General features: G+C 39.5%; 1 protein-coding gene across 3 annotated transcripts; it reads left to right on the top strand.

Annotated features, from left to right (window-relative positions):
• On the top strand, nt 1–26,241 carry LOC121949713 (protein FAM180A-like). 3 transcript variants are annotated; one of them, XR_015776991.1, is made up of 4 exons: nt 1–182; nt 885–1,001; nt 5,603–5,821; nt 25,595–25,687. XR_015776991.1 is itself a non-coding variant. In XM_042495439.2 (3 exons), exons 1-3 carry the CDS (start codon nt 21,595–21,597, stop codon nt 26,098–26,100), a joined length of 507 nt encoding a protein of 168 aa, XP_042351373.2. In that variant the 5' UTR covers nt 21,363–21,594; the 3' UTR covers nt 26,101–26,241. The 3 variants fall into 3 exon arrangements, 1 of the variants encoding a protein (XP_042351373.2); XR_006106301.2 differs by lacking the exon at nt 25,595–25,687 and adding an exon at nt 6,948–7,572; XM_042495439.2 differs by lacking the exons at nt 1–182; nt 885–1,001; nt 5,603–5,821 and adding exons at nt 21,363–21,673; nt 25,771–26,241 and having other exon boundaries at nt 25,595–25,692.
• Nucleotides 26,242–26,761: the final 520 nt, after the last annotated feature.

The raw sequence follows: 26,761 nt of genomic DNA on the forward strand, positions 1-26,761 counted from the left end.
ACGTCATTGCGTGATCCTGCGTGTGCGTATGTGAGGAAAAGAGAGGAAAGGAGTCCACGTACGTGATGGCGAGTAGATAAAAGTAGATAAAAGTATCAACAAGTGAACGAACCAACGCAGAAGGCAAGCTAAGGAGAACCGGGAGCTTGGGGGAAAAGTCCAAAACACCTCTATTTATTTCGGTAAGCTAGCGAGTTACATGATGCTAACGTTGCTAGTTGCCGGTGCAGTGCTACATTGTTTGCACGTTTTTGAGTGTTGTGGGGATGTTTTTTGCCGCAGCGCTGTGGTTATTGATTGTTGATAGTGTTTAAAGCATTAAGCTGTTAATTAGCAGCCCTAATACAACTCAGAGTAGTAACCCGATGCTCAAGCGAGCCGAGTAGGGCTGCATTATAGAGAAGGTAACAAAAAATACCAAGTTGTATTTCATGGTGATTTTATTGTTAATTTTAGTGTGAAATGTGTTTGAATTTTGCTGTGAGTAGATATACGATTTTATATTTTTGATGTGTGTACTCTCATTATAGTATGAATATTGCAAACATAAGCAAAGCTATTTGAAGCATGTACTGCCTACCCTTTGTCCTAATATAGGATTAATATATATCCTGATGCTACTGCAGATGGTTAGTACAGGCTGTTATTGAATTAGTACTACAGTGTATGATGGTATATGCTGGTTCTACTGTATGGTCATTCAGAAATTGAACAGAAATGTAAAGCTTTGAATTAGAGAGTGATAAATAGCTCTGAACATGTTATCATTGAGTATTATACAGCATGTGGTGCTTGGTGTAACATGGTTATTATGTTTTAGTTGGGTTATTGTACAACATATAGATATATAGAGTACAATCTTTAAGTCCTGTTTGCAAAAACAGGTCAGGTCTTATGGACAGAGCGAGAACCACTCAGAAGATCCCTTTCCATTGATGGCGAGCCTCCCAGTGTGATCCTGACAGGAAGTAGAACCGACCCGTCACATACTTCACCTGGAGGTAAGACGGTGCCAGTCGCCTGGACTGCGACACACATTCATCCAAGAGTGCATACTCTTCCAAAACTGCAGACTCATTTATTTTAAAAGGCCCAATTTAATTTTTTTTGTCATGCGTGTTTATGCAAATGTGTTTCAACTTGTTGCTTGCAAATTCATGCATGTAAAAGTTACTGTTCTTAACTGACCTCACCTGGTACTTTTGTTTATGGGCGTAGTCTATATCACTTAGCTCCTCCCATACCTAGCACAGTGTTACTTGTTTATAGTAGGTTGCACAGTTACATAACCAGAAAATAATTTAGTTTTAAAGAAAAACAGCAAGAGCTTTGGATTGTCCTGAGTAAAAAGGACACAACATGTATCCGATGAATTATTAAAATGCCATTTTTTAAAATTATTTGATCACCAGAAATGGAGTTCCCGAGATCAGAGTCACAAAATTTTGCATATAAAACCAAAACTACCACAAACTGTCTCAGTATCCCACAGCATGTGAGTAAATTTGAGTGAGCTGACCCTTTAAGGGGAAGCTAGGAGTAACCATTGTTGGCAATGTTGTTCAGATATTTAGATCTAGTAAATGCCATCATCTCTTTTCTCATTTTAATTATTTTTTTCTCATTTATTTTTATCATTTGTTCATGTCATAAAAATACATGATGGCTATTTGTAAATCAACCCAGTAGTCCCACAGGGCTTACATTTACAGTTAACTCAAATCCAAAACATCTTTTATTGAAGCCACTTGGACCAAACACAAAAACCAGCTCTCCACAGCACTTAAAAAACAATTTCTTAGCATACAACTAATGCTTCTCACCATTCCACACTGTTGATGTGGTTGAAAACGTCCTCTTAGGGTGCGAACAGAGTGGAAGATGTTAAGTCTTATTTCTCCACTGTAATTCACGTATGACACACACAGGACAAAAAGAGTGAGGTTACCCTCTAGAAAACAAGCCTCTTCCTGGCCACAAGAATGTGAGTGAGCAGCGTGTTTTCAATTATACAAAACCAGCTTGACCATAGGTTGCTTCATTTAGCTGCCTGTCTTGGAGTCTCCATAATACTCTTCAATGAATCACAGTTTAGAAAATAAAACACGTCTCTGTTCGACCACTGCTAATCAGACAGCCAGAGAGGCTTGTCACAACTTTCTAATTTTAAGATCAAGCTGACTGCAGATTACTGGAGTTTTATACAGAAATAGGCTCCCACCCCTCAAGCAAAATGTATATTTTTGTGGGCTCTGACAAAACAAAACTCCACAGTAACAATTATGAAATCTGCACTACAGTATCATTGTATACTGTGGTGGCAAAACAGTGAATTATGTCAGTGAGACAGCCCCTTGGATGTTTGAGACATCTTGTATTGACATCAAAAAATAAATTATATACATAAAATTTGTTTGAATGGCATATTTCATCATCATTCTCCATAAAACATGTGGGAGGCAACAACAAATGATTATGAACATCTGTAATCATGGGGATAAAGTTTGGTGGTTTTCACTTGGTGACAAAATTCTTAAAGTTCTCTGGATTGTGGTTTACCAAGCCTCCCAAAAGACACATAAGCCCAACAAATCTTTCCCAGGCTCTCTGTGTGCCAGATAGAGATTTGCTTAATTATTCCTCATATGAAGGGTCCGGTGAGCACAATGTGTTATTATGCTCATCCGCTGGGTGCTGGTTTTCATATTGTGCCCCCTTGCACTCAACTTTTTAAGAATCTGTAATTTCCCCCGGGTCTCTTGAACATGGCTGTCAGTTTGACTCTGGTTCATAGTTGGGAAAGTGGCCACCCTCTCCTAGGCAGACATCTCATACCCGCTTGCCTTTGGCTCGAAGACAGCGGGCTCCCAGTTCCCAGTCCAGCTTCCTGCTCTCCATGGAGGGCCCAGCTCGGTGTGCAGCCTGGGAATAGAGGTTGAGAGGTTGGAGGGGAGACAGAGAGGAGGGAGAGGAGGCAAGGAGGGAGAGGAGGCTGCGGGGAGAAGAAGGGGGCACATTTGAAGGGATATTTCCTTTCACGGCTTCCGCTCCTCTCGTTTTCTCCTTATTATCAGGATGTCTGGTGCCAGACCTCCAGCCTGATCCAGCTGAGGTGAGAGATGAGATACAAAGTGTAGACTAAAAACTGAAAGTGGCAGTTGATCATTTTAAGATGAGGGGAAAATGCCAGCTCTTGTAGTGTGGGCTGCTTTTGATTAAGTTTTCCGTAGTTCTTCCACCAGGAGAGGTTAAAGAAAGAGGCCCCTTTACTTTTGGAAAAAAAAAAAACACAAACAAGTTATTTATTCATCAGCCCACCCTCCTCTTTCTAAAAGTCCTCTAGAATAATCCCTAATTCTTCATCGGCAGCTTATTCCTCTTCACATCTCAGTATGTGTTGCACCTCCTTGACTTTAACTGCCTTACAATTCACAGAGACCCACAAAGGCCTCTCTGCACCTCTACTCCCACACTCCCACACTCCCACAGCCTTGAAGGCAGATAGAGGTTTATCTGATGTTTAATTTACAGTGCACACTGCAGCTATACATCTACCAGCAGGCCACTGCCCTCATCCACCAAGCCGCAACCTTTGCTGGCAGCCTGTGATGAGTTGTGCAGCCACAGCCAGCACTTTTATACACTGCCAAAAATAGAGAATAAAATTGTGCTATAGGCAAAGCAAAGTCTGCAGGGCTGCTGAGAGACTGAGTGGTTTCTCTACCACGGGGGATCCACAGCACAGTGGGACAGAGAGAGCTTCAAGCACACACAGAGACATTCCAGACGTGCACTCGCATCACTACGGAAACCGTCAAGCTCACTTCTCCTCAGGTTTCATCTTTCTCAACATGAGCAGTGACTGATTTGATGTAACAGTTCAAACTCAACAAGACATTTGCTAAATTACATTACTATTTGTGATTTAAAGTGATATAAGTGATTTAAAGTTGTAATCTTAAAGATTTCAGTTTTAGCTGTTGAAATTGTAACAGTAGGTGCAGTTGAATACTCCAACCACTACAAACACTCTCTGAACACCTACTTTTTTTTCAGAAATGCAACAGAGAAGCAGTAAGAAAAAAGATAGAAAATGACTGCTGTATTGTTTTGTAAATGCATTTTTGATGACAAATGCGTTGCATTTCTTTTGTCTTTTTCACAGTAAAAATCACATCATGTTTCAAAAGTTGAATGGTATAAAGGGGCAGTAGGATTCTTCCTTTTGCATCAGCAATAACTCAATCATAATGACATATTTGGCCTATGTTATATGCAGTGCAAAAATGTGTGATAGTGCTAGAGAAATGAACAGTGAATCATTATACTGCCTTTACGCTGCTTCTGAAACTAAGAGCATATTTCAAAAACTAAATAATGTACTTAGTTCAAATAATTTTTCAAGTGTATTACAAAAAAAATGTTGTTTTTTTTTCATTTTGTAAAAACCATAGTTTGAGCAACTATTATGGCTGACTGACACACATAACATCTTAACTAAGGTTATACAGATTTCAGGGATATGAGGCAATAAGTAAAAATACCAATGAAGGCACTGGTTGACCATTGCTATTGCAGAGTTCAAAGGGTTAACATGCAGTGGCTCTGCTACAGCATAAGGAGAGTAAACAATAAAGTTGTTAAGTGTGATAAAATTGTGCTTGATAACATGCATGTGTCATTTTCTGTGTGCATACAGTTGGTAGCCAATCTGAATCCAGCGTGACAATGGCAGACCCCACCACTATACCAATAAAATCTACTTCAGAGATAGAGGTACTAAATGACTCTGAATATACTTGATGGCCACTGCAAAAAAAAGAAAGAAAAAAAGACAACCATAGAATCAAAAATGGGGTTTGATTTCAGCATTATAACTTTAAATTACTTTATGATGCTTGCTTCGCTGTGATTCAAAGATAGTAACAGTAGCATTGCAGGAGTAAGCGCTGCCAGATCTAATCTTACTCTCAGACCGTGTGCACTGACATTTCAAATGGAGCCGCTCCATGCATTTCTTTGGCAAATGGTTTTCTTTCAAGTTAGAACTTAAGCTTCACTGCTCTGCATTCGCTGCTCTGTATTAGAATGGATTATATGTTAAATCAAAAGTGACTCTCAGGAAAACAACAGAGAGAACCTGCTGACAGCCTGTGTATAGACAAATAAAGACTTTATTGACCCAGTCCCTTTTACAGTCCACTTGGAGGCTTTAGAAAGGGCTTTTCTCTCTGGGCAACGTTAATGAGGTTTACCAAACTCTGCTACCCAAAGGTATTGTGGTCTCCTGTACAGCTGAGTGACTCTACTACTTGAATATATGTGATTATTAAAATCTTATGAGGAGTTTAGAGGATGGGGTTATCATGTCTGGGCTAGATGGCATCAGCCGCAAGACAACAAACATCATTCTGATGTGGTGTACAATACATTAACCTGTGATACATTGATGTATGGCCGTTTTACAGCACAGCTTCTGCTAAACGCTGAAGTGTATGTTTACGTTGATCATAATCAGTGATATTTCTGCAGCCAGTCTGGTTTGCCCTTTGCCATAAGTCACTGTCATACATGTGGGCTGTTTGTCCCTGAATATACACAGGTGGAAAAGCTCACGCTCCAAGAGTCATATTGAAGCAGCACAAGCGGAACAACACTGAGACGGTGATATTTTGCAAGAGGTGCACTGACGGGGCTGCGCAGAAGAGAGAGAGACAGAGAGAGAGAGAGAAACTGGAGAGGGCGCTCATTATGCTGCCTTGACCTCTGAGGTCAGGGACAGGAAGGAAGCCGGCGGACACAGCGCCAAACTGGAGCAGAGGTATTTTTCTGTTTTTAAACCAGCCGCAGATAATGAGATTTATTGTTTTCTGCAGGAACGATCTCTGAACATCTCTTCATACTTCATTATTTCAAGGCAGTGTTTATATATTCAGGTTAGCAGTTTTTGAGAAACTGTGCAAGAATTCTCCATAAAATGTATTCTATGGTATGAAAGAGGTCATTCTCCCACCACTGTTTATAATGTTGGAAGGACCTGCAGGGAATATGTAGCTGAATAAATCATTTGAGGACAATTATAAAACAGGACTTCTTTGAGGCTGACAGAACTCTCTAGATTCAGGTTAGCTGACTTCACTGAAAAAGCAAATGTACAGTACAAGATGCTCAGATCTGATAAAGAAGACAGGAAAAAACAGCTCAGCACTGTAGTTTTTAGCAAATGTTACTTGAACTGAAGCAAATTGTTTATTTGCCAGCAGATTGTATTTCAGCAGCAGATTCAATTTGGTGAATATTGAGTATTTATGGAAGCAGGAGAGTGTATGTGGGATTTATATAAAATAAATTACAGGCCCCACATTTATTAGGCTGGAGCTTTTTTTCTTTTTAAACCTTTTGAGCAGTGGAGCTCTGTGGCACAGAGGAATAAAACACATATTCTTATCATGTCTGTCAAACCAGTCACCAGAAAATATGTTGGCATTATATGTTTCTGAAAACTATGGATACGTTACATAGGCGTTATTAGTGCATATCACTTTAGAAACATTGATGTGATACGTGTGAAATGTTCCAGTGTAACATATTTCATGGTTTGCAGAACAGAAACATACAATGCCAACATTTTCATCTGGCAACATAGCTGTCTCTGTGCATCAAATCTGATGAAAATATACAATATCGCCAGAATTATCTTTTTAGTTTTTTTAATTTCCCAAAAGAGGCACATTAGAAAACTGTAAAGTCAAATATGTCTCTGGATAAATATATAAAAATATCAGTGCAAAGCGAAACTACATGTTTGCTGCTCTTACTTGTGGTACTACATAAAGAGCCTGGGGATCAGCAGGCTGTACGCGCAGTGACTTACAGTACAGAGTCATTGCAAATGTCTTAGAAACATCCACTTCTTGAACTGAATGTCTGTTTTTTATTGCCCACAGTTGTGAATAAATGAATGTAAACTGGTTGCACCTCCCATGAGACCTGACAAGCAAGTCATTAAATGTGATGAAGCTTTGCTGGAAGGACGGAGGGGAAAAACGTGGAAGGGACAGAGAGGGGAGGGCTGGAGAAGCGAAGGAGGAAAGGAGTGGAAAGAGGGAGGATTCAGTCTGGAGAGAGAAAACACTTTAGTTTAATTAAGACTAATGTGCACTGGGTGAGAGTCATCATGTTTAGGGAGGACTGGTGGGGGGAGCTCGGCCCAACAGGAGAGCATGGCGGTAGAGTTTCACAGCAGATGAGGCATGGCCTGATGTAATACAGTGTTTGATACCTACTGTGTTGATCATGTTTTGCCACATCCAGCAGGATGAGGCCAGTAGATATAATGGAGGGCAATTCAGACTGTTTTAACAGGACACATTTCCACAATAAATACACTTTGATTACTAAAAAAAATGCATGTATTTGATATTTAAAGACATTTCTCTGTCTTTCGAAGCTGTCCAAAGAACACATTTCTAATCACTGGGTGTATGTTTAATGATGCAAAAACATTATATGTGAAGCTTTTTTTCTTTGATCTTCATATAACCACAAACTCTGTCTGCAGCTGATGAATTACCAAACTCCAAACAGGTCAGGGTGAAAGGGCGCGACTGTACAGTTATCAAACTTGTGGTAATTGTTATAATGATATAATGATTTCAAATTGTAATGGATACATACAAAATCTTATTATTAACATTTGGCTCTAAGTGAAGCCAACAAAAATCCAAATCTCTGTGAAAATCACGTACAAAGAGACTTTCCAACAGTAATGTCCTCATGATTATGAACTGCTGTGGAAATGCACACACTGACTACAGTGCCAACAATGGAATGGTTACTGTTGAACACTTTCTATGTACATTTTTGTCTCAATTGTAGTATCATAGTTGACGTTAAACACAGGAAAGCCAGCGCGAAGTTTGAGGTCCCAAGATTCAACACATCTCTGTGAACTTGAATTCAGCCATGAATTAACAATCCCTCCTTTGCTGGTGATAGTTCATTAGAAATTAATTCAGATATGTACACTATGTTGTTAATGTGGACATTGCTGTGAAATAAGGGCCATGAATGAAATACCAAAGAATGCATGAAGGGCCAAACCAGACTTTTCCCATAGGCTTACAGTGAGAAAGAGATGTCTGTTAATCAGTAGATACTTTTTGAGCATCACAGCATCCTGCAAAATCACTCATTTCACCATCAGGATGTGGCACTTTCCATCCGATCACATTGTGAAAGTCCAGAAGAGCCACCAATTAAATTGTTTTATCCCCATTCAAGTTAGCTGGGCGCTAAACCTCAAGCAGACAGCTTGGCTGGTTGAAGTTAGTTGCTCAGTAGGCAAAGACTCTAATGTGCTTCCTCAAAGGGCCCAGTGATGCAGACAATCTGGGCAATTTTACACCTGGCATGTCGAATATTTTGGCTTTATGCACCACTGAGCAACTTTAGGAATAACAAGGGCCCCGTCTCCAACAATTTATCCAGTTCTCTTTATACATCTACGCTAAAAAAAGTCTCAGTTATTAGCATGGCTGTGAACTTGTAGTTTTGACCATACTCTTCTGGATGGAGACACTTTGATCAAGCACTGTATATACATCTCTGCTGACTAAAGTTCACATGTGTGTTGAAAGTAGTTGATTTTATCTGTGGGTGCTGTCACTACGTATTGTGTAGCTGCAGAGATATTGTCAGTAACTATTTACGTACTTCACAATCTCATTTTTTTCCTCTGTGGTGCCTCTGACCAGCACCATCTCTAACATCTTGAGGTTTTTTTATAACACAGACAAAAGAAAAACTAAAGTTAGTTTACAAATGTGGCAAAATTTATTTCCTTTATTTAATCTTTTCCCTACCCACTTACTCTATTTCCTGGTCACAGGGGGCTGGACTCGGTCCCAGCATGCATTTGGTGGACAGTCAGGTTTTGGCAAAATTTGATTTAAGCAGTTTGAGGTCTGGATTTTATTGCAGTCTGTGTCTAAACAGACAGTGAAACTTGCGTAACAACTTCCTCCAGACCTCTTCAGAGACAGTAATTTAGTAATGGATTTACAGACATGTCCTTAAATCATGTAAATTGTTTTTAAATCTGCTCTTTCATTAAATCCACCATGTTTTACACAATTATGGGAATGTGTGACTAATGCCTGTGATGGGTTCATCTCATTCAAATTCCTCCAAAAATCTGACCACTTAAAAGACAAAGGTACAATGTAAACAACAACAAACAAACATGGTTCAGGATTAATTACAAGGTGATCAGAGTGATCAACACATATATACACAGACACACACATCAGCTGGTGGGAGGCAGCCCAGGCGAGATGTGGAGACCAAACAGCTGCTCTTGTGTATCACCTTACCACACCAAAAAGATGTCTATGTAGATACAGTCAGAGAGGAAATGTCACGTTTCCCCACAGAATGTTAATTGAGCTACCAAAACAAATACCTTTAGAGCCAGAACAACACACAGGAATGCTTTAATGAGCCACTACTCCCTTCCTTTTAATAAAGGAGATGAAATAATGAAATTAAAGTTATTGTGGTGTGTATAGTCATTAATCTGTTCTGGAAGACAGAGATACAGAATCATTGGTTTGTTTATTTTGATCCACAGACACAATATTTTAATGGAGTACAATCTTCGCAATTACTGCAACCTAGAAAATCTGGCCTTTATTTCATAATGCATTATATTTTGAAATCATTATCCCAAATATTCTATCCACTTTCAATTCCACCCACTTACACAAATTGCAACTAACAACCCGTCAAAGTGTACTGATTAATGATATTCTGCAGCAGATGAGGCCATTATACAAAGAAATAATTACTTTCTATTTAAGTTTCAGTTATTTAGTTTGCAATGTTTAGCAATTTACAGACTGCAAAGATGTTTCCTCAACATGAATTTACACACACACACACATTATCTAAATGATTCAGCATCAGTTATTGGCTAACGTCAGCCCTTCTGATCTGAGAGGTTCCAACTTGTCTGCATCTGTCAGTAGCTGTAATACAATCTCCTCATTGAAATACGAAGCATGATAAAAATATTCATATTGTCTTTTTGTGGCTGTCTTTCCCATTGAGTCAGCACTGATCTGTATCCTGCCAGCAGAGATGGGGTAACTAGAGGTCAGAGATCATGCTCTCATGGTCAGTGTATTGCTCATATCCTTGTTCCTACCTTTGACAAACCATTAGTCACATTAAGTATATCCACTGGGAGACTTATTGTCCATAGTGTCCATCTGTTAGTTTTTATAATGCAGTGTTGCTGCCCTACTAAATAAGTATGTACCCTGTAATTTGTATATTGCCTTTCTTGGTTTGTGTCCCTTGTATGAGTTCTTGTATGTAGGCTGTACTGCATGTGAGCATAGCTGAGTGAGAACTGGACTGAAAGTGAAGGGTAAATGTGCAGCAATTTGCTCCCCGAGGCAATGAAATTAAGCCGGTTACTCAAGACGGTCATTTTCGGTAAGTACCACGAAGAACTAAATACCTGCTTACAAACCGAACCAAACCCTCCTTTAAGTGCGTGACACGGTTAGTGGTCAGACCACAGAAGGAGTGAGCCACCCACCCAACATTCCCGTACACAGAAGAGAGTTGTTTTGATTGAAACTGTATTGCATGTGATGAAGGAATTATCCCTGAGACTGCACAAATCTGATTCCAGTAAAACAATGCGTCCTGCCATGAGGCCAGTGTAGTCATCCAAGTGTAGCATTTCCATCATTAGTCATCTACCTTGGAAAGCTTTGGTAGAGCTGTAAATCTTGTTTTGTGATAGTGTATGTTTATGTTTGATACACTGTACTTAAGTAATCAATATTAGTGAACAATTTAGAAAATAACTAAGTAGATTTACCCAAGAACCCCAATGAGGTAAAATTTAGAGGTACTTTTTATTTTCTTCTACTTAATGCTTCTACTCGCTTACAATTCAGGGGCAACAGTTGTACTTTTCACTTCACTGCATTTATTTGACAACTTAAGTTACTAGTTATTTATAAATTCTGATGTATTAGAGGTCTACTGTGTAGAATTTAGTGGCATCAAGCGATAAGGTTGCAGATTGCAACTTATTGAAATTAAAACTGTGCCAAGCATGTAGGAGACTGGTATATTGTCCTGCATTTATATAGCCCCTTTCTAGTCCTCCAGTCACTCAAAGCGCTTCTACACAGTCACATTCATCCATTCCCACATAGACGACATTCACACAGTGGCGGCCAATGCTACCACACAAGGTGCCACCTGCTCACCACATTCATACGCACTCACACACCGATGGCACAGCCGTTGGGGACATTTTGGGATTCAGTATCGTTTCTAAGGATACTTCAACATTCCTGCAAAAAAATATATACTTCAGTGAAAGTTCTGAGTACCTCTTCCTTCTTTATAAACTACAAATACTGCATCATTTTATACCATAAAACTTACATCAGCATGTTATGTAAGAATTGATACATTATTACGGAATATTACTACCTCTGTGTCTCTTAAGTCCAACCAGGATACCCACACACAGGGACATGAAACATGAGTGCAGTAGTACCCTCATCACTCTTGCTGCATTAGAGCCGGATCCCTGAGTTTAGCACTGCCCGGTTCTATGATTTCATTACAGATGCTTGATTCAATACTAACAACTCAGATGACTTCAGGTCAATTACTCAATGACAGTGCTGCAGGCAACACCATCAATCACCCACAACTAACCCTCATCACATCTCCCCTGTAGGCTCCACCGCAGCACAACCTGTTCTGTTCACTGTAACAGCACACTCCAGGTCCCTTTCCCCCCCTTTTGGGCTCAGCTTGCTTGATGCTGCACATACCACTCACTACAGTCTAAAGCATCAGCGCCAAGTGCACAGCTGCGAAAACAATCACTTCACATTTATACCCCATTTCTACTGGCTTAAAATCATTTTGTGCGTGTGGCTTTGCTTCTACCTGTGTATTCGCACAAGGAGGTCTGAGTGAGTTGTGTGATGGAGCGCTGAGAGAGAAAGCCATCAGATTGACAAGATAAGCTGGCTCAAGGTCAGACTGTACCTGTCACACAGAAATAGAGATGTTCAAGCAGACTCACACACAATGTAAGAAGATATAAAGAGTTTACAGTAATGGTAGCATGTTTGTGCGGCTGTACTTTAGCTAAATGACAATGTGTCAATGAGCTAACAACAATGACAATGTCAATGTAGTGACATTAGGCAGGTGTAAGGTTTACCATGATAGCCACCTTAGTTTAGCTTGTTAGAATGCTAACATTGCTAATCAGCACATAACAGTTGTGTTCAACATAAAGCCAACTTACTGCATACTACACACTCAGTCTGTATGTGTAGCCTACTGCGTACTGCCTACTTAACAATGCGTTATCAGCAAACTGTTCACAATGACATATACTCAAGCAATAGTCTAATCCACATCTCATGACAAAATTGGTCACAATATTTGTACCAATTATATTATTCAAGCAACCTCACAGTCCACCACTGGACAGTATGAAGAGCCACAATGCATTTTTTGAGGCTGTTGAGTATGTCCATCAAGTTCACACTGCATACTCAACAATTCTTGCTAAGTAGCTACATCATCATCTGAGGATTTCTTGCAGACCCAAATCCACATACTCTGCAGCTGGAACACACCAATTATTGAATTATTTAAGGCAAAGTACAGCTGAGGCGGATGGAAACGTCATTGGATATTTAGTCATAAATTAATATTTTGCATGGGCCAACAACTGTGATCTGAACCCAACCTGTACCCATGGACCCAACCAAAATGAATACACGTGGTATTATTGAATTTGGGACCTTAATCCAATTTGAGTCCTAGACTTTATATTTTATAAGGTTACTGAGCTCTAAAATTTCTACAACAAAATTAGTCAGGTAGCTGAACTCTAGTTATAAAGCAAAGTGTTGATCAAACAACAAATTTTACCTGGTGATGGTACTAGATGAAAGTCTACCTCATGATAGCACCAAAGGAAAGTCTGGTTTTCACCATAGTTGTACTGATCCTGTTGGAGGCATGCATTTCTGTGCAAAAATTCAGGGCAATCCATCCTGTAACTGTTGAGATGTTTCAAATAAAGGGGATTAAAGGGAGTAGACAGAGTGAAGGAGACGATGACAGCCAAAGGGGTCAAATATAATCTCCATTAGTCTGTGAAAGAGCTCATATAGAAAGTCAGTAGCCTTAATTGCAACTTCAGTGATACTTAGGTCCATTAGAATATTGATCACTGTGTCAAATCAACTGAGGCAACATAAACATCAGCCTTGAAGTCTATTGAGTTCATATTGACATTTTATTGGGCTTGTGTGAGTAGCCCAGTTTACGCAAAATGTTTGAAAGTGTGTAAAATTATTTCAGTGTTTACACACCAGTCTCACAGACTGTAGCTCACCATTTCCATTCTTTTTCTCTGTAATATTATGTTTTATGATTAAATAAATGATTTCCTTTGTGAGACACAGAGCCACTTCCCAGCTCCCAGCAGGAGCTGCAGTTAAAGCTGAGGTAATGGCCTTGAACTGCAAGAGTCTCTGCAGCCTGAAACAGAGCCCCATGGTCACTTGCCCAGATTATTGAGCCATTACTACAGCTTAACTAGGAGAAGGAAGTGGAACCAAGCTCGCTTCAAAGGGATGGAAGTGAGCTGGTTGTAAACTGAAGTATTCCCTGTACAGTACTGAAAGAAAAATGTTTTTCAAGTGTGATTTTGCGTGATTGTCGCTGCTCTGCATCTCTATGTTTTCTCTCTATCTCAAGAAGACAGTTTCTAGGTTGAGGGAGATGAGAGGCAAAGACACAAAGAGCTGAGGAGGATGTAAAGGAAGAGGGACATGTGAAGAAAGGAGCAAAAGACCTTGGATTTACATAAGTGACTATTGTGGATAGGGCTGAGGATTTGCAGACACGCAAAGTGCACACATATGCACAAATAAACTCGAACAAAGACTCCGACAACTGAATGTGAGGGATGAGGGGCACGTTCAAGGCCTTGCCACTGCAGACAGCTCATCTGTTGTCCTCAGAGATAAGAGGAGGATTCAGTGCCAATGGGTCCAGAATTAGAGGCAGACTGTGTGTCTGTCTGCAGGCTGAACATTCAAGATTGAAATCTTTGAATAACTGCTTGGATGAAATGAGAAGCAATAACAGAAAAAGTGTATTCAAGGATTTGCTGGCAGTCATATACTGTAAACTCTTGGATGTTAAGGAGTTCAGAACTGACAGTATTGCAGTAAATGGATGGTATACATTTAAATTGAAATTTAAAGCAAATTTAAAGTGTGTGCATAATACACTAAATATAAAATTTTAAAAAAAACTATAATAAATACAATAAGGAAAATATAAATAGCATTTTCATGTTTTAAAATGCATGCTTATTGCCAACATTTAAATAAAAATTGTTTAGTAAGTTTTGTCCTCATGAACATAATCCTAAAAAATGGGGGCTGAAAAATGAAGCCAACATGGAAGTGTAAAGAACTGTGGTTTCTCTAATGTTCACTTGAGGCTGGCTCCAAAACTGTTAATCCCCATAGACAGCTGAAATTAAAAAAAATTACAACCTGGTACAAAAACAGCTTTGGTCTCTAGTTGATTTCAACAGTTACACGTTTAAAGGCGGGCCGCCACAGTGACAGGCTGTCTGCAAGGTGTTACTGTGGTCTATAAGTCAGATCCACCCATTGCTACTCCAAAGCTCCAACTTCTCATCAAAATATGGTCACTTCTGGCTTCAAAAAAACTAAGATGGCAATGACCAAAATGCCAAACTCGAGGCTTCACAACAGGAGTCCACAAACCAGTGGGTGACGTCTTGGTAGTTTCTTTTAATTATTTTATACCGTCTATGATTCAAGTCACCTTGTTTGCATTTTCTTTCATTTAGTTTCATTTAGTGCATTGTTCACAAATTTGAACATTGTTTATTACTAAATAAAATTAAGTCATTAAGTTAAGTATGAAAGTTTTTGACCATGTTTCTGTAATTAAATTTGATTTATGTCAAATATGCCCAGTGCAATTTCAATTTAAAATACACAATGATTTTTTCTATATTGTCAGTCCTAGATGTCCAACTCTTCCTCTGAGGAGAAGAATACGCTGTATATAAATGCGCTACAGATTCCCAGAATCTGTATTTTATTTCTAAACAAAGAGCTGTTAAGCCTATTTTTTTCTTTCTTGATCAGTCTGCCTTTGTGTCTCCTTGAAACCCAAGAGAGAAAGAAAACCATCAGAGCACTTAGATTTATTCTCAGCGTTCGGAAACAATGCAGTTTCTGTTTTGATGTCCTGATATGGCTGGATATTTGTTGCAACTTAAACCCAAAACGCGAAAACGCAGGTCATTTGTCAAAGTACGGAAACTGTGTTCACTCCAGAATCCAAAAGTCTGCTCTGTTCCCACAATGCTATATTTGGTTTCTATTTGGATGCAGACTGTCCCAGAAAGTCACGTTTCGACTGCAGTCTGTGGGGATGTTGAACTTCTCCATGCAGCTAATTACAGTCATGGCTATGCTCTTGTGCTCTGTGTCTATGAGGAACAGATGGACAAAGGGTTTGACAGTCTGACTCTGTGACACATTACTGCACCAGCAAAAGATCTAGTCGGGGACCGTGTCCCAGAAGTCAGAAATGATGAGAAGTTAGTATCATTTTAAAAGCAGGAGGGTGGCTGAACGGATCATAAACTGGGTTTGGCCCGCAGACAACAGCATACAATAAGACTGCATAGTGATGACAGATGGTCTGTGAAAAATCTGGGATGTCTGCAGTACCAGGCTGTGAAGCAGCGACTGCCCAGGGTGAGTGGATGCTGTGTACAGTATCTCTAAACTCTGGCAGAGAAAATGCTGATGTGTTGATACAAAAGTTGCCAAGATTGTGTGTTTAGACAGATATTCAAACTATCTCTTTCCTGAGTTGAGAAGAATTTTAGACCCAAATTCAAACAGTGAAAAAATATGAGGACTGTTCATATCAGTAACACATTTCCCATTGTATCATATATGTGCTTATATAGCAGAAGAGATTCAATTAAAAACTTTTTATGTGGGTTTTCCATCATTGTGAGGCAAACCACAGTAGATGCGAGTAACTGCAGATAAATACCACCATCTAGTGGATAAGTACAGCTATTACCGGTTTTTGGAGCCTTATTGAAATGCTCACAGCATTTCCTTTATTCTACATCCTTGGATTGGATCTTCTAAGTCCAATGTTGGCATGAAACATTTGTGAATTTCAAAACAATTTGCTTTTACATTTAGACTCTGCCTTCATTAATATATCCTTATGAAGTGAAATATGTTCATGTTTTTTGGCTCTTCTTACAGGGGAACTCAGGAGATTTTGTATATGTAGGCCTACTCACAGATGTACAACCAAATTAACAGACATTTTTGAGACATCTTTAGTAGTGAACTGAACTTTAAGTTTATGGGTAACAGCTATGGTGGACAATGCTGTCAACATGCCAATGCCCTCTCTGCTCTCTTGTGCTGTGTGTTCAAACAGCACAGTTTGGAGTGGTCTTTTACTGTGGTGATCATCCCAATAATAATGCATGTGTGGTGCTGATGCAGTTTAATTAACATCTTGATATGCCACACCTGTCAGGTGGATGGATTATCTTGGAAACGTGTTCACTAACACAGATTTAAACAAATTTGTGACCAAATTTGAGATAAATAAATCTATAGAGTGCTTTAAAAGTCTTAGATCTTTAACTTAAACCTGTGAAAAATGAGGGGGAAAAAAACAAAAGTGTTGTTTTTTTGTTGTTTGTTTTTGTATTATTACACTTCCATGTCATTGAGAGGCTTGCGAAAGACAACGTGGTCAAACAGCAGCAGCAAACCTGAGATTAGTGACACACAGGTGTTACTGATAACATCAGTATCCCTGACACTGGCACACCACATGGAATGCAGCCATAATTAACCTTATTAGTTACACCTGTGCGTGTTTGAGAGAGACAGAGGAGATAAAGTGCCTGCCATGAGAAAGGCCTGTGCCTTGTCCAAGATCACTCACTCATTCTCTTTCAGTGGTGGAAGTTGTAGATCCTTTACTGAAGTTAAAGCAGCAATTCCATTGTGTAAAAATAATCCATTACATTTAGCAGTAAATGCACTTGTTTTGCAGAGGAGGAGACGTTGTCAGTTTATCTTATTATATATGATACTATTGAAATTAAATACTGGTGCATTTGTGTGTAATGCTGCAGCTGGTCAAATAAGAGCTAATTTTAAAGGTGGAGTCAGCAATTCTAGAGAAAGGTTGGTGACAAAGCATGTGAAGTTCAGCACATTAGCATGAGCTAGATTCCCTGTCCCTTTCGCCTCTTCTGACTTCCACTCATCTCTGGCCTTTCCCCTGTCCTGTGCCAACACATTCTCACTCCCAACTCAAAAAAATACTGACACTTGGTCAGAAACCCCACAACTCAAACTATAAGCCGTTAAGTACCTCTACACTGTCTGTTTTGGATGTTCAGATTTAATGTGTCATATTCCACTTTTCACATGCATTGTGTGTTTCAATAATGAGCCTCTGTTTTCACCGGAAATGAACACTTTCTGCTTGATAAATACATACAGTCTAATTTAACAATAAACTCAAGTTGAAGGTAAAACAATATGTTTTTTAAGTTTACTTCCTGAGGTTTAGGCAAAAAAAAGTTCATGGTCAGGTTTGTTTGTTAATGAGGTTTGTTACTGATGTAATGTAAAGTCACATTTGTCATGTGACATAAGTCACTACTAGCTTATGCTATACTTACTAGCATCTTACATTGTTGAACAACTTGACTGACTCTTAGTCTCACACAAACATGTACAGGACTCCCCAGCCTGTTCTTATTCTGAAGTTGTCAAATCCAGCCGCTTTTGCAGTGCTTCCAGTGTAAGAACCCAACGGTTCCATGAAACACTGCTGGACATTGTCAGCTGAGAACGAAGACATAGGGCTGTTAGCGGTATTATTATAAGCCGTAATCCAGCCGGACAGTGCCTGCCACTGCAGCATGATACGCTGACAGTCAGCATCAGTTGAGAACGCAGCTAGACAGAACCTGTTGCGTCCACATGACATGCCGCTGGACAATGTCAGGCTGAAATTCTGCTGGTAACGATGTAATATAAGAAACATGAAAGTCCCTATAGGTCAGAGGGGTGTTGGATGGATTAAACACACCCTGGACTTTCATGCTGTAATCCAGTGTTCACTTCCCATCTGAATGTGGTGGTGTTTTTCTTCATCTTACTATGTGCCTTTTTGCCTAAACACAACTATCCATGCCAGCATACGCTTTTGTTGACATCCCCACGTAGGTTGCTATGTGGTTGTGTTGTGCAAACATAAAGTGCAGCGTCATCCCACCATGTGCTTACGTTCTTACATCACCTAAGTAGCACCATCCCAGAACATCAGCAGCGGGCGCAGAAAGATACCTAGAGTGTAATATGTAGATGTGGAAGTCCACTGCAAAGTGGCAACATGTGACAACTTGGGATAACTTGTTGGGCTCCAGGTACTGCCCTTCTCATACTACCACTAAAGGGTGCCTTGCTGCATCAGCGTTTAAGTTGGGAATAAAACAGGATTGCCTGTGCACGTGCACAATCAGCCTTGTTGCTGATTGGCAAGAATAGTGTTGTTTTGCTCAGTCCGAGTCATTTTGTTTGTTTCCCATTTACAGAGCCAGTGCTATATGAGCACCAGATTTTTTCTTTGTTGCACACACAGAAAGGATAGCTGGCTGATTGTAAAGACATTATAGCTAAATTTGACAAAAAGTCAATTAGATTAGAACTCCTGACTGCATCTTTTGCTATCTTGCATATTATCGGGTCATTTTATATTCAGCAGTGTATCATATTTTAAAAACTGATCACAAGTTACAATTATATTGTATCAATTAATATGCTGAGTAAAGGCAACTACAGCTGTCAAAAGGTACATATTAGCCACTGTGATGAAGTGGCAACGTGGTAGTACTGAAAGTAAAATTCAAATATCACAAAAGTTTACTTTTATGAATAGTTAAATTTATCCAACCACTGTCAAGTATTTTCTGCATGTTTAACTTTCAGTAGCTTACTCTGTAGTGAGGTTTCAGACACGTATTATTCTTAATCGTGATAACCGAGTCACTGAGTGCAACATTCGGGACATGACAATCATAAATACGTGGCCGCTTTTTGTCTAATAACTGCCATCAGTTCACAGGCATGTCCTGTTCTCCTGCCTTAAATTTTATTTCTTCAGTGCTGCCAACTGCCCTTTGTTTAGAAAAGAAGTTCAAGTGTGGCATTATACAAATCAAGCCTTAGTAATCACAATTTCTAATCCATTATCACAATTCAGTATAATCAAAAACACAAACTAACACAGGGTTTTAGCCACCTCCGAATAACTCAGTAAGTACACCAATTTAGGGAAGGAAATTATTTGGGGTACAGCCTAGAATAACATTTTGATTGAATTTGCCCATTGAAAGAATAATATGTTTGTGCAAGTTCATGACGCTCATGAATTCTTGGAGGTTTCACAGCAGCCACGGGTCTCTTGCCAGTTTCAGCACAGTCTGTGTCTGCATTCCTCGGCAGCAGCACAACTGCTACATCTCAGTCTGAGACGCAGCTTTGTTCGATTCTGACTTCCACAGAAGCACATGAGAGCTATGGAGGGCCAGATGTATGGAAATTACCTCTAGAAAATGTAACTGTGTGCTCACATGTTGGCATCAGTGCGTATGCCCAAATGAAATAAATGGACGTAAAAATAGTGTTAAAACAAATAAAAGTTATTTTATATGGTTGCACTTCTCGTAACTGTTCCTAAGTTGTGGAGAAGGTGTACTGTGCCAAGCAGTGAACAAAGTCTTTCTTTGTGGTTTCTGCATATGTTTTCTGTCCAGTAACCGGGTGCGTGCATTGTATAATTAGAAATAATCACTTAGGAGTGTAAATTTTCCACATTTGTCCTTCACAAGAAGAACACAATACAAGCTGGTTGCCGGTGGTCATCCTGGCACTTTGACATACACTCCAACCCCCCGAGGGACCCACTGTTGGTAAAAACAGAACAAACTCTGACCTTATAGGTACACAAACACAGCTCAGAGGGGGCAATAAATGTGCTCTCTCACCACCATCAGTTCTCCAGCCCAAAAAAATAGAAGCCAAGATAAATCAGCCTTTGTACTCCAACATTTTTTTTGTGTTTGGCAGACAAAATATAAGCTTCTTTCAAGGCTGAACAGACTGTAAACGACAGTGACAGATAGCTCAAGTGAAGCAGACAATAATGACTGTGCACACTGGACATGATTACATGGTTTGCTGGTGGCAACTGAACTATATAAGCAGTCAAATTTCAAAGGAGTATGACTTGAGCTGAGGAACTGATGAGTTGCATTAAAAAATAGAATTACCGCCTTGTGGTTGTATGCCTCAGCAGACACGTCAGTTGCAGTTACAGTTTGAATCTATGTCTGTGAAGACATGGATCTTTGACCATGACCACTAAATTCTAATCAGTTCATCCTTGAGTCCACGTGGATGTTGGTAGCAAATTTGAGTGAATTCCTTCAAGGCCTTCTTGAGATATTTTGTTCACAAGTTTCACACAGAGTTTACAGTGACTTTGACCTTTGAGCAGCAAATTCCAATCAATTCATCCTTAAGTCTAAGTTGACAGTTGTGCCAAATATAAAAAATATCCCTGAAGATGTTCTTGAAATGTTGCATTCAAAATTAGACGGATAAAGTTACAGTGACCTTGATTTTTGATCTATCATCACCAATTCTAATCAGGTTGTTCTTGAGTCCAAGTGGACATCGTCAAAGTGTTCTTGAGATATCACATAGCTGAGAATGTAACAGGATGAGCTACGTATGGAACAAACAGACAGCCTGAAAGCATAATGCCTCTGGCCATGGCTATTGTCGGAGCAAAGGCACAAAAAGCAGCTTTGACTGAAGAACAAGGCACATAAAATGAGTCCTGTTTGAAGTTGTCAGAAGATAAAGCCTAATGCCTAATGTCTTTCAAAGACAACAAATAGAAGAAATATAAACCACAAAGAAATGCTGCTGCTAGAGGTGAAAATGATGAGAGACAAGGACAATGAAGTGTCATCGATATATACCTGTGAAGGGTGAGAGAAGAAGGGTTTAAAAAATGAAAGTGTGTCTGTGAAGCTGATGACAACCAGCTGAAAGCTTTAAAAGAGAGTCAGCTTATGAGGGGCAGAGAGAGAACGAGAGAGCGTAAGGGAGAGATCCGATGTGGATGGGAGGGGGAGAGAAAACAGTCCTGAGGACAGACGAAGTGAGTAACACAAGTGATGAAGGTGCTCGGTCCGATGTTATGAGAGGCTGCAGATGCAGAGTAAAGAGAAGCGAAGAAATGCAACAGAAGGGCACGCTGACTGCTTACAGGTCGGCAAGCAGTGGTAGAAGAAGTTAAGACCAAGTTACACGCAGGTAACATTGTGGGAGTGATCAGGCCACCATGCTGCCCTGGAGGATGGCCATTATTGGTCTCCTCTACTGCTGCATCAGATTAGGTGTTGCACGATGTCGGACTAAAGGTAAGACTTCATCTCAGTTTTTCAATGCAGAATGGCAAACGCTTTAGCTTTGTATGAGCCTGTACTGTTTGAAAAGAAAGGTTTCATTGCAAGATTGTTCTTGTATCTACACATTTCCTCACAGAACAAAAGGAATATTATAGCAGCAGTGTGAATTTTGTTTGAGATCATAAAAATTTAATGGTGGAATAATATCACTAATGGGATAACTGAATCTGTGCCAAAAACAAAGGTTTCATTGCAAGATTGTTCTTTTATCCACATGTTTCCTCACAGAACAGGAGAAATATTTAGTAGCAGTGTTGTTTGAGATTATGAGAATTTAATGGTCTGGGTTACAGGAGAACTAATGACAATGTAACATCCCTTCTGTGTTTGTTGGTTTTAAATACATTTCAGTTTTTGTTTTTTGTTATGGAGCAATGATTAAATAGTCTTGGCTGCACAGTTAATATTACTTAGTTTAGCTATGTTGTAATATCAAACCAGAAAAAAGTGGTCCGATTATTTTCTTTCTCTCTGTAGTTTTTACTGAAAACACATTAACAAAATATTGTACAAGCATAGTTTTGTAACAGGGATGACCTCATTATGTGTGTTTGACATGAGTTCATATTTATTTTTAGATATTTCACTGTTCAGTGCAGCCAAAGCAGTCCTCTCCTCTGCATGAAAACTTATCTGTCTTAAGAAGCCCATCCTTTTTTTCAAAACAATACTAAAACAAACACATTTGAAGTCAACAGACCAAAGTAATTACCGTCTCATGCATTTGTTAGGTTAAACACATTACACGTTTACTCTCATCTTGCCACTGAGTTCAGACGTCATCTGCACCTGTTTCTCATAGAAAAACAATGGGAGGGTCCAAAAGTGATCTGAGAGAGGAAACTCATATTCCTCAAGTAAATGAAACGCATACTGCTGAGATATCCAGACCAGATCTGGTCAGGGAATTCCTTTTGTCTGATGAGGTGGGATCTTTTGTGAGAGGTTGAGATACATGAGGGTCTGCATTTGGTTATGGACACTTCTCTGTTGACAGGAAGTCAAAAGCAGGAGCAAGTAAGAAGCACTTGTTGGAATCTCCAGTAGTACATATTTGGACTCTGAGCTCAGATGGTAAACATATGACTTCTGTGTGCAGCTTGCTGATGTGTGAATTTTGGGCATGGCCAAGTTTTCCAAACAGTTACCTCTCACTGCCAGCTGGAGCTGCCCAGCATGTGACGTTACCTTGCATCATGTGATCTAACCACAGAAAGCTCCTGATCTTCGGTCTGCCTCTTCCAATTTCCTCCCAAAAACATGCATATATTGAGGGGTAAGCAAGATAGCTGAATTTGTTAAATGGTTTTGGTCAGAGAAGTATTTGATCAATATATTTTTACTGAGATTTGGAGGACTCACCAAAAAAAGGCAAGTCTGATAAATAGTGCTAGCTCTTTTTGGCCTTATTGAATTTAGATTAATGGAGATCATTATCTAAGCATAATGACTGACATGTGTGGATTATTTGATCCTGCAGAAGTCCATTAAAATGTCATCACCTTGTTGCACTTGTTGACGCTGACATAAACAAGTGCATGGCAAGGAGCAAAAGTTGGCAGTTGGTTAATTGACTGACATTAAACCGACATTCAATGGATTTCTTTAGTGTGTCTCCAACTACCTCTTTCAATGGCTTTATGTTTTTTTCATTTTCTCACATGACAAACATTATATGGGGTGGTCATAACATCTTTACTCCAGACTAGACACACAAAAAAACTGCTGAGGTATAATGGTTTTGATGGCATCAAAAACCACAGTCCAGTTCAGTCACAAACTGCATCAGTCACTCTGCCATTGGTCTGAATTCCTGCATGACAGAGTGGCTTTATGTCTGTCTGCATTTATGTCTGTATGAGTTATTCACTGCATTTTTCCTCCATCTGTTCTCCTTTTCATCTACCAAGATTGTAACCTGGAGCCTACCCTCTATATCATATGAAATGTAAACTGTCTGAGCTCCAGATTTTACATGCATTTATAAAAACAGCCAGTAAAGAATGCTGGAGATACTGGGCAGTAAGTGAAAACAGTGGACTAAATCTCTTTGTGGTCTGAGTTTCTGTCTGTCTGTCCTTTCTTTTTTCACCTTGATGGATGGGAACGTCATTCTCCCAGTCGGTGGGTCCTGAGGTTAAATATCTCAACAAATATTGAATGGATTGCCATGAAATATTGTAAGGACATTCATGTTCACCATAGGATCAAACCCTTCTTCAACAGATGGTCTGGTTCCAAAGTTGACATTCATGGTCACCAGAGAATAATAACCTAATAACTTTGGTGATCCCCTGACTTTTCCTGTGGCACCTTCATCTGATTGTCTGTTGAATGTCTCAACAACTTATGAAAGGATTCCCATGTTATTTGGTATAAGCCCCACGAGATTTTCCTGATATCAGACAGAACTCATTACACTCTTTTACACATTTCCATTCTGACATTGTGTCCATACTTACCAATTTCTGTGGGGGAAGGGGATTTGATTTTCCCACACCAGTCACTAGATACTAACATATCTGCCTGAATCTAATGGCATTTTAAGTCCATACTGAGTGTAGCCATGCCAACATACTTGTTTGGCCAGGCAGTGGAGTTAAGCGAAGTAAAAACAAATTATAATATCAGGTGATATTGAGAAGACAGGTCAATCTTGAACAGCCATGTTTAAAGCATCTATCTTATCTTTAGTAGCTGCTGTTGATGTTATTAGTCCACATTGGTTATGGTGCACTGTTTGAGAACTTGCAAACAGCTTAACAACAGCTTGGCAAGAGCATTAATCCCACCCGAGGTGCTGATTGGCTAATCGTTAGTCCTGCGCAGCACTCATGGGATTGATTTTGTTTCAACCAAGAAACTTGGTTACTTCACAATGCCAGACAACTTAGTCAACTTTCTGAAGTAGGACCAAGGTAACCTACTCATAGATGTATTATAGTAACTGGGTATTTGACCATAAAGTGACACCTCATCAGTTGAATGACAATTGCTCATTAGCCCAAAAAAATTCCATCTTCTAGGTTTACTTTCTGATAAGAATCAGCATGTAGTATGGATCTGGGACACACTGATTGTAGTGGCTATACATCAGTATGTCAACACATTATTCTGAGCATGTTAGCATGCTGACATTTGCATTTAGCTTAAAGCGCGACTGTACAGCCTCATGGAGATGCTAGAACGACTGTAAATTCTTATTAATCATCTTGTCCATGTATTTTTAACATATTTTTTTTGGGTGAAATTAAGTTATTTGTTTCTGTACAACTGAGCCTTTTGGTATTGCTAGGGGTGACTGCATTGTGTTAAAGAATCGTTTGTGCAAATGCATAATGGTCATACTTCCTAATGCTCCAATCAAAACTAAGTAAGATAAAAGGTTTTTTGCCTGCAAGCTTTCTTTGACCACACTTGATTTGTTGTAGTTAACCCTGCTTTCCCCATGTTGTGGAAATGGGGCTGTATCACTCAGCCTGTACGTTGCATGCCAGAATCATCTGGAGCCTGTTGTAAGATCCTTGTTTTACTCCACCTTTGATTCCTCTGCTGCCTTTGAAGTCTGTGGTCACGTCTCATGGCCTGCAAATAGAAGTCATCTGTAAGGTCAGGAGTTTAAAATCCATATCATAGATTAACTGTAGTAGTCCTGGTGAGAGCCCCGATGAACCTGGGTCTCACATGTGCCGGAACAGTTCAGAGTTTGTTTAAACTGCTTGTCACAGGGCTTTCCAACTTAACAGATCAAGAAGCCCTTTGTCTCCACAGCAGTAAATCACGAGACAAAAACGTGATGAAAAGGAAAAGGCTTGCTGAGGAAACTGTTGTTGCTTTTCTAACACGCCTCTTGTGTCTCTCTTCACCTATTAGCCCTATTTCCAGCTGCAAGCAGAGTAAAAAGAGGGGTGGCAAGTGCGGTTAACCCCACCTTCCACAGCACCTTTGATGATGTTAATCTATTATTTGAGGTGAGACATGTATATCCATAATTATGTGTTTAAAGTGCAAAATCAACAAATCCAGAAGTTCTTCTTTTCATCTATTAGATTTTGCTGACTGGGATACACTTTGACAACAGTGGAGAGTTCTTCGTACAAGATGCTGAGCTGGCTTCCCTCCGCAAGACAAGAAACCTGAAAGTCATCTGCGAGGAGATCATTCCCAGGAAGCTAACAGGCGTCTTCAGGCTCATCTCAGGCCTTTCAAAACACACTGGCCATCTGCATCAGGACGATTTTGAGCGCACCCTGCTGACCTTAGTGTACACTGTCCAGGGGATGGTCAACTCCACTACTGAACAACAGCGAGACATGTGGACTGAGTCTTTTGTTAGTTTGTACAGAGCCATCAAGCAGGATCTGACAGGGACAAACTAAACAGATATTGGTGTTGCTGTTGGCTCCATGCACGATAGAAAAATATCCATTGAGATCAGTGAGTAATCCTGGTTTGTGCATTGAGGAAATATTGTATCTTTAATGCTGGCATGCTGTAAGGAGCCCCGAGACACAGGAAAAGTGCATGGACTGATAATGACACAATTATTCAAATATTTACTGTCACAGCAAAATTAAGTTAAACATGAGGTACTGTACACACATGAATCTTTTCAGACTCGGTTCACGAGCAAACGGTTGTTTACAAGACTTGTAAGACCAAAGATATCTAATAAAACATCAAGTAAAGGAATTATTGTTTACACTCAAGTGGTATGCTCTCTGAATTACAATGTAGAAAAATGTCTCCAGAGTTATATGACTGTATATGTCTTTTTTTATCATTAATAATTTAAAACAAATCTATAAAAACTATCTTTGAAGCTGTAGTTGGTAAGTTTTATTAAAACAAAAAAAGATATGTTATTTGTTATATTTGCTGAAACTGTCACTATATCCACACAGCAGTGCACGAGACAGATAATCTGTGAAATAAATCATTTACGTCTGCCACCTTGTACTGCTTCTAATAGCCTTACAGCACGTAAATGAAAACAACCAATCTGAGCTGAGCAGTTTCTTAGGCAGCTGTTAATTGTGT

This window comes from Plectropomus leopardus, chromosome 7, assembly GCF_026936395.1.
Source record: "Plectropomus leopardus strain MGB_pleo_1.0 chromosome 7, ASM2693639v1, whole genome shotgun sequence".
Lineage (NCBI taxonomy): Eukaryota > Metazoa > Chordata > Actinopteri > Perciformes > Serranidae > Plectropomus > Plectropomus leopardus.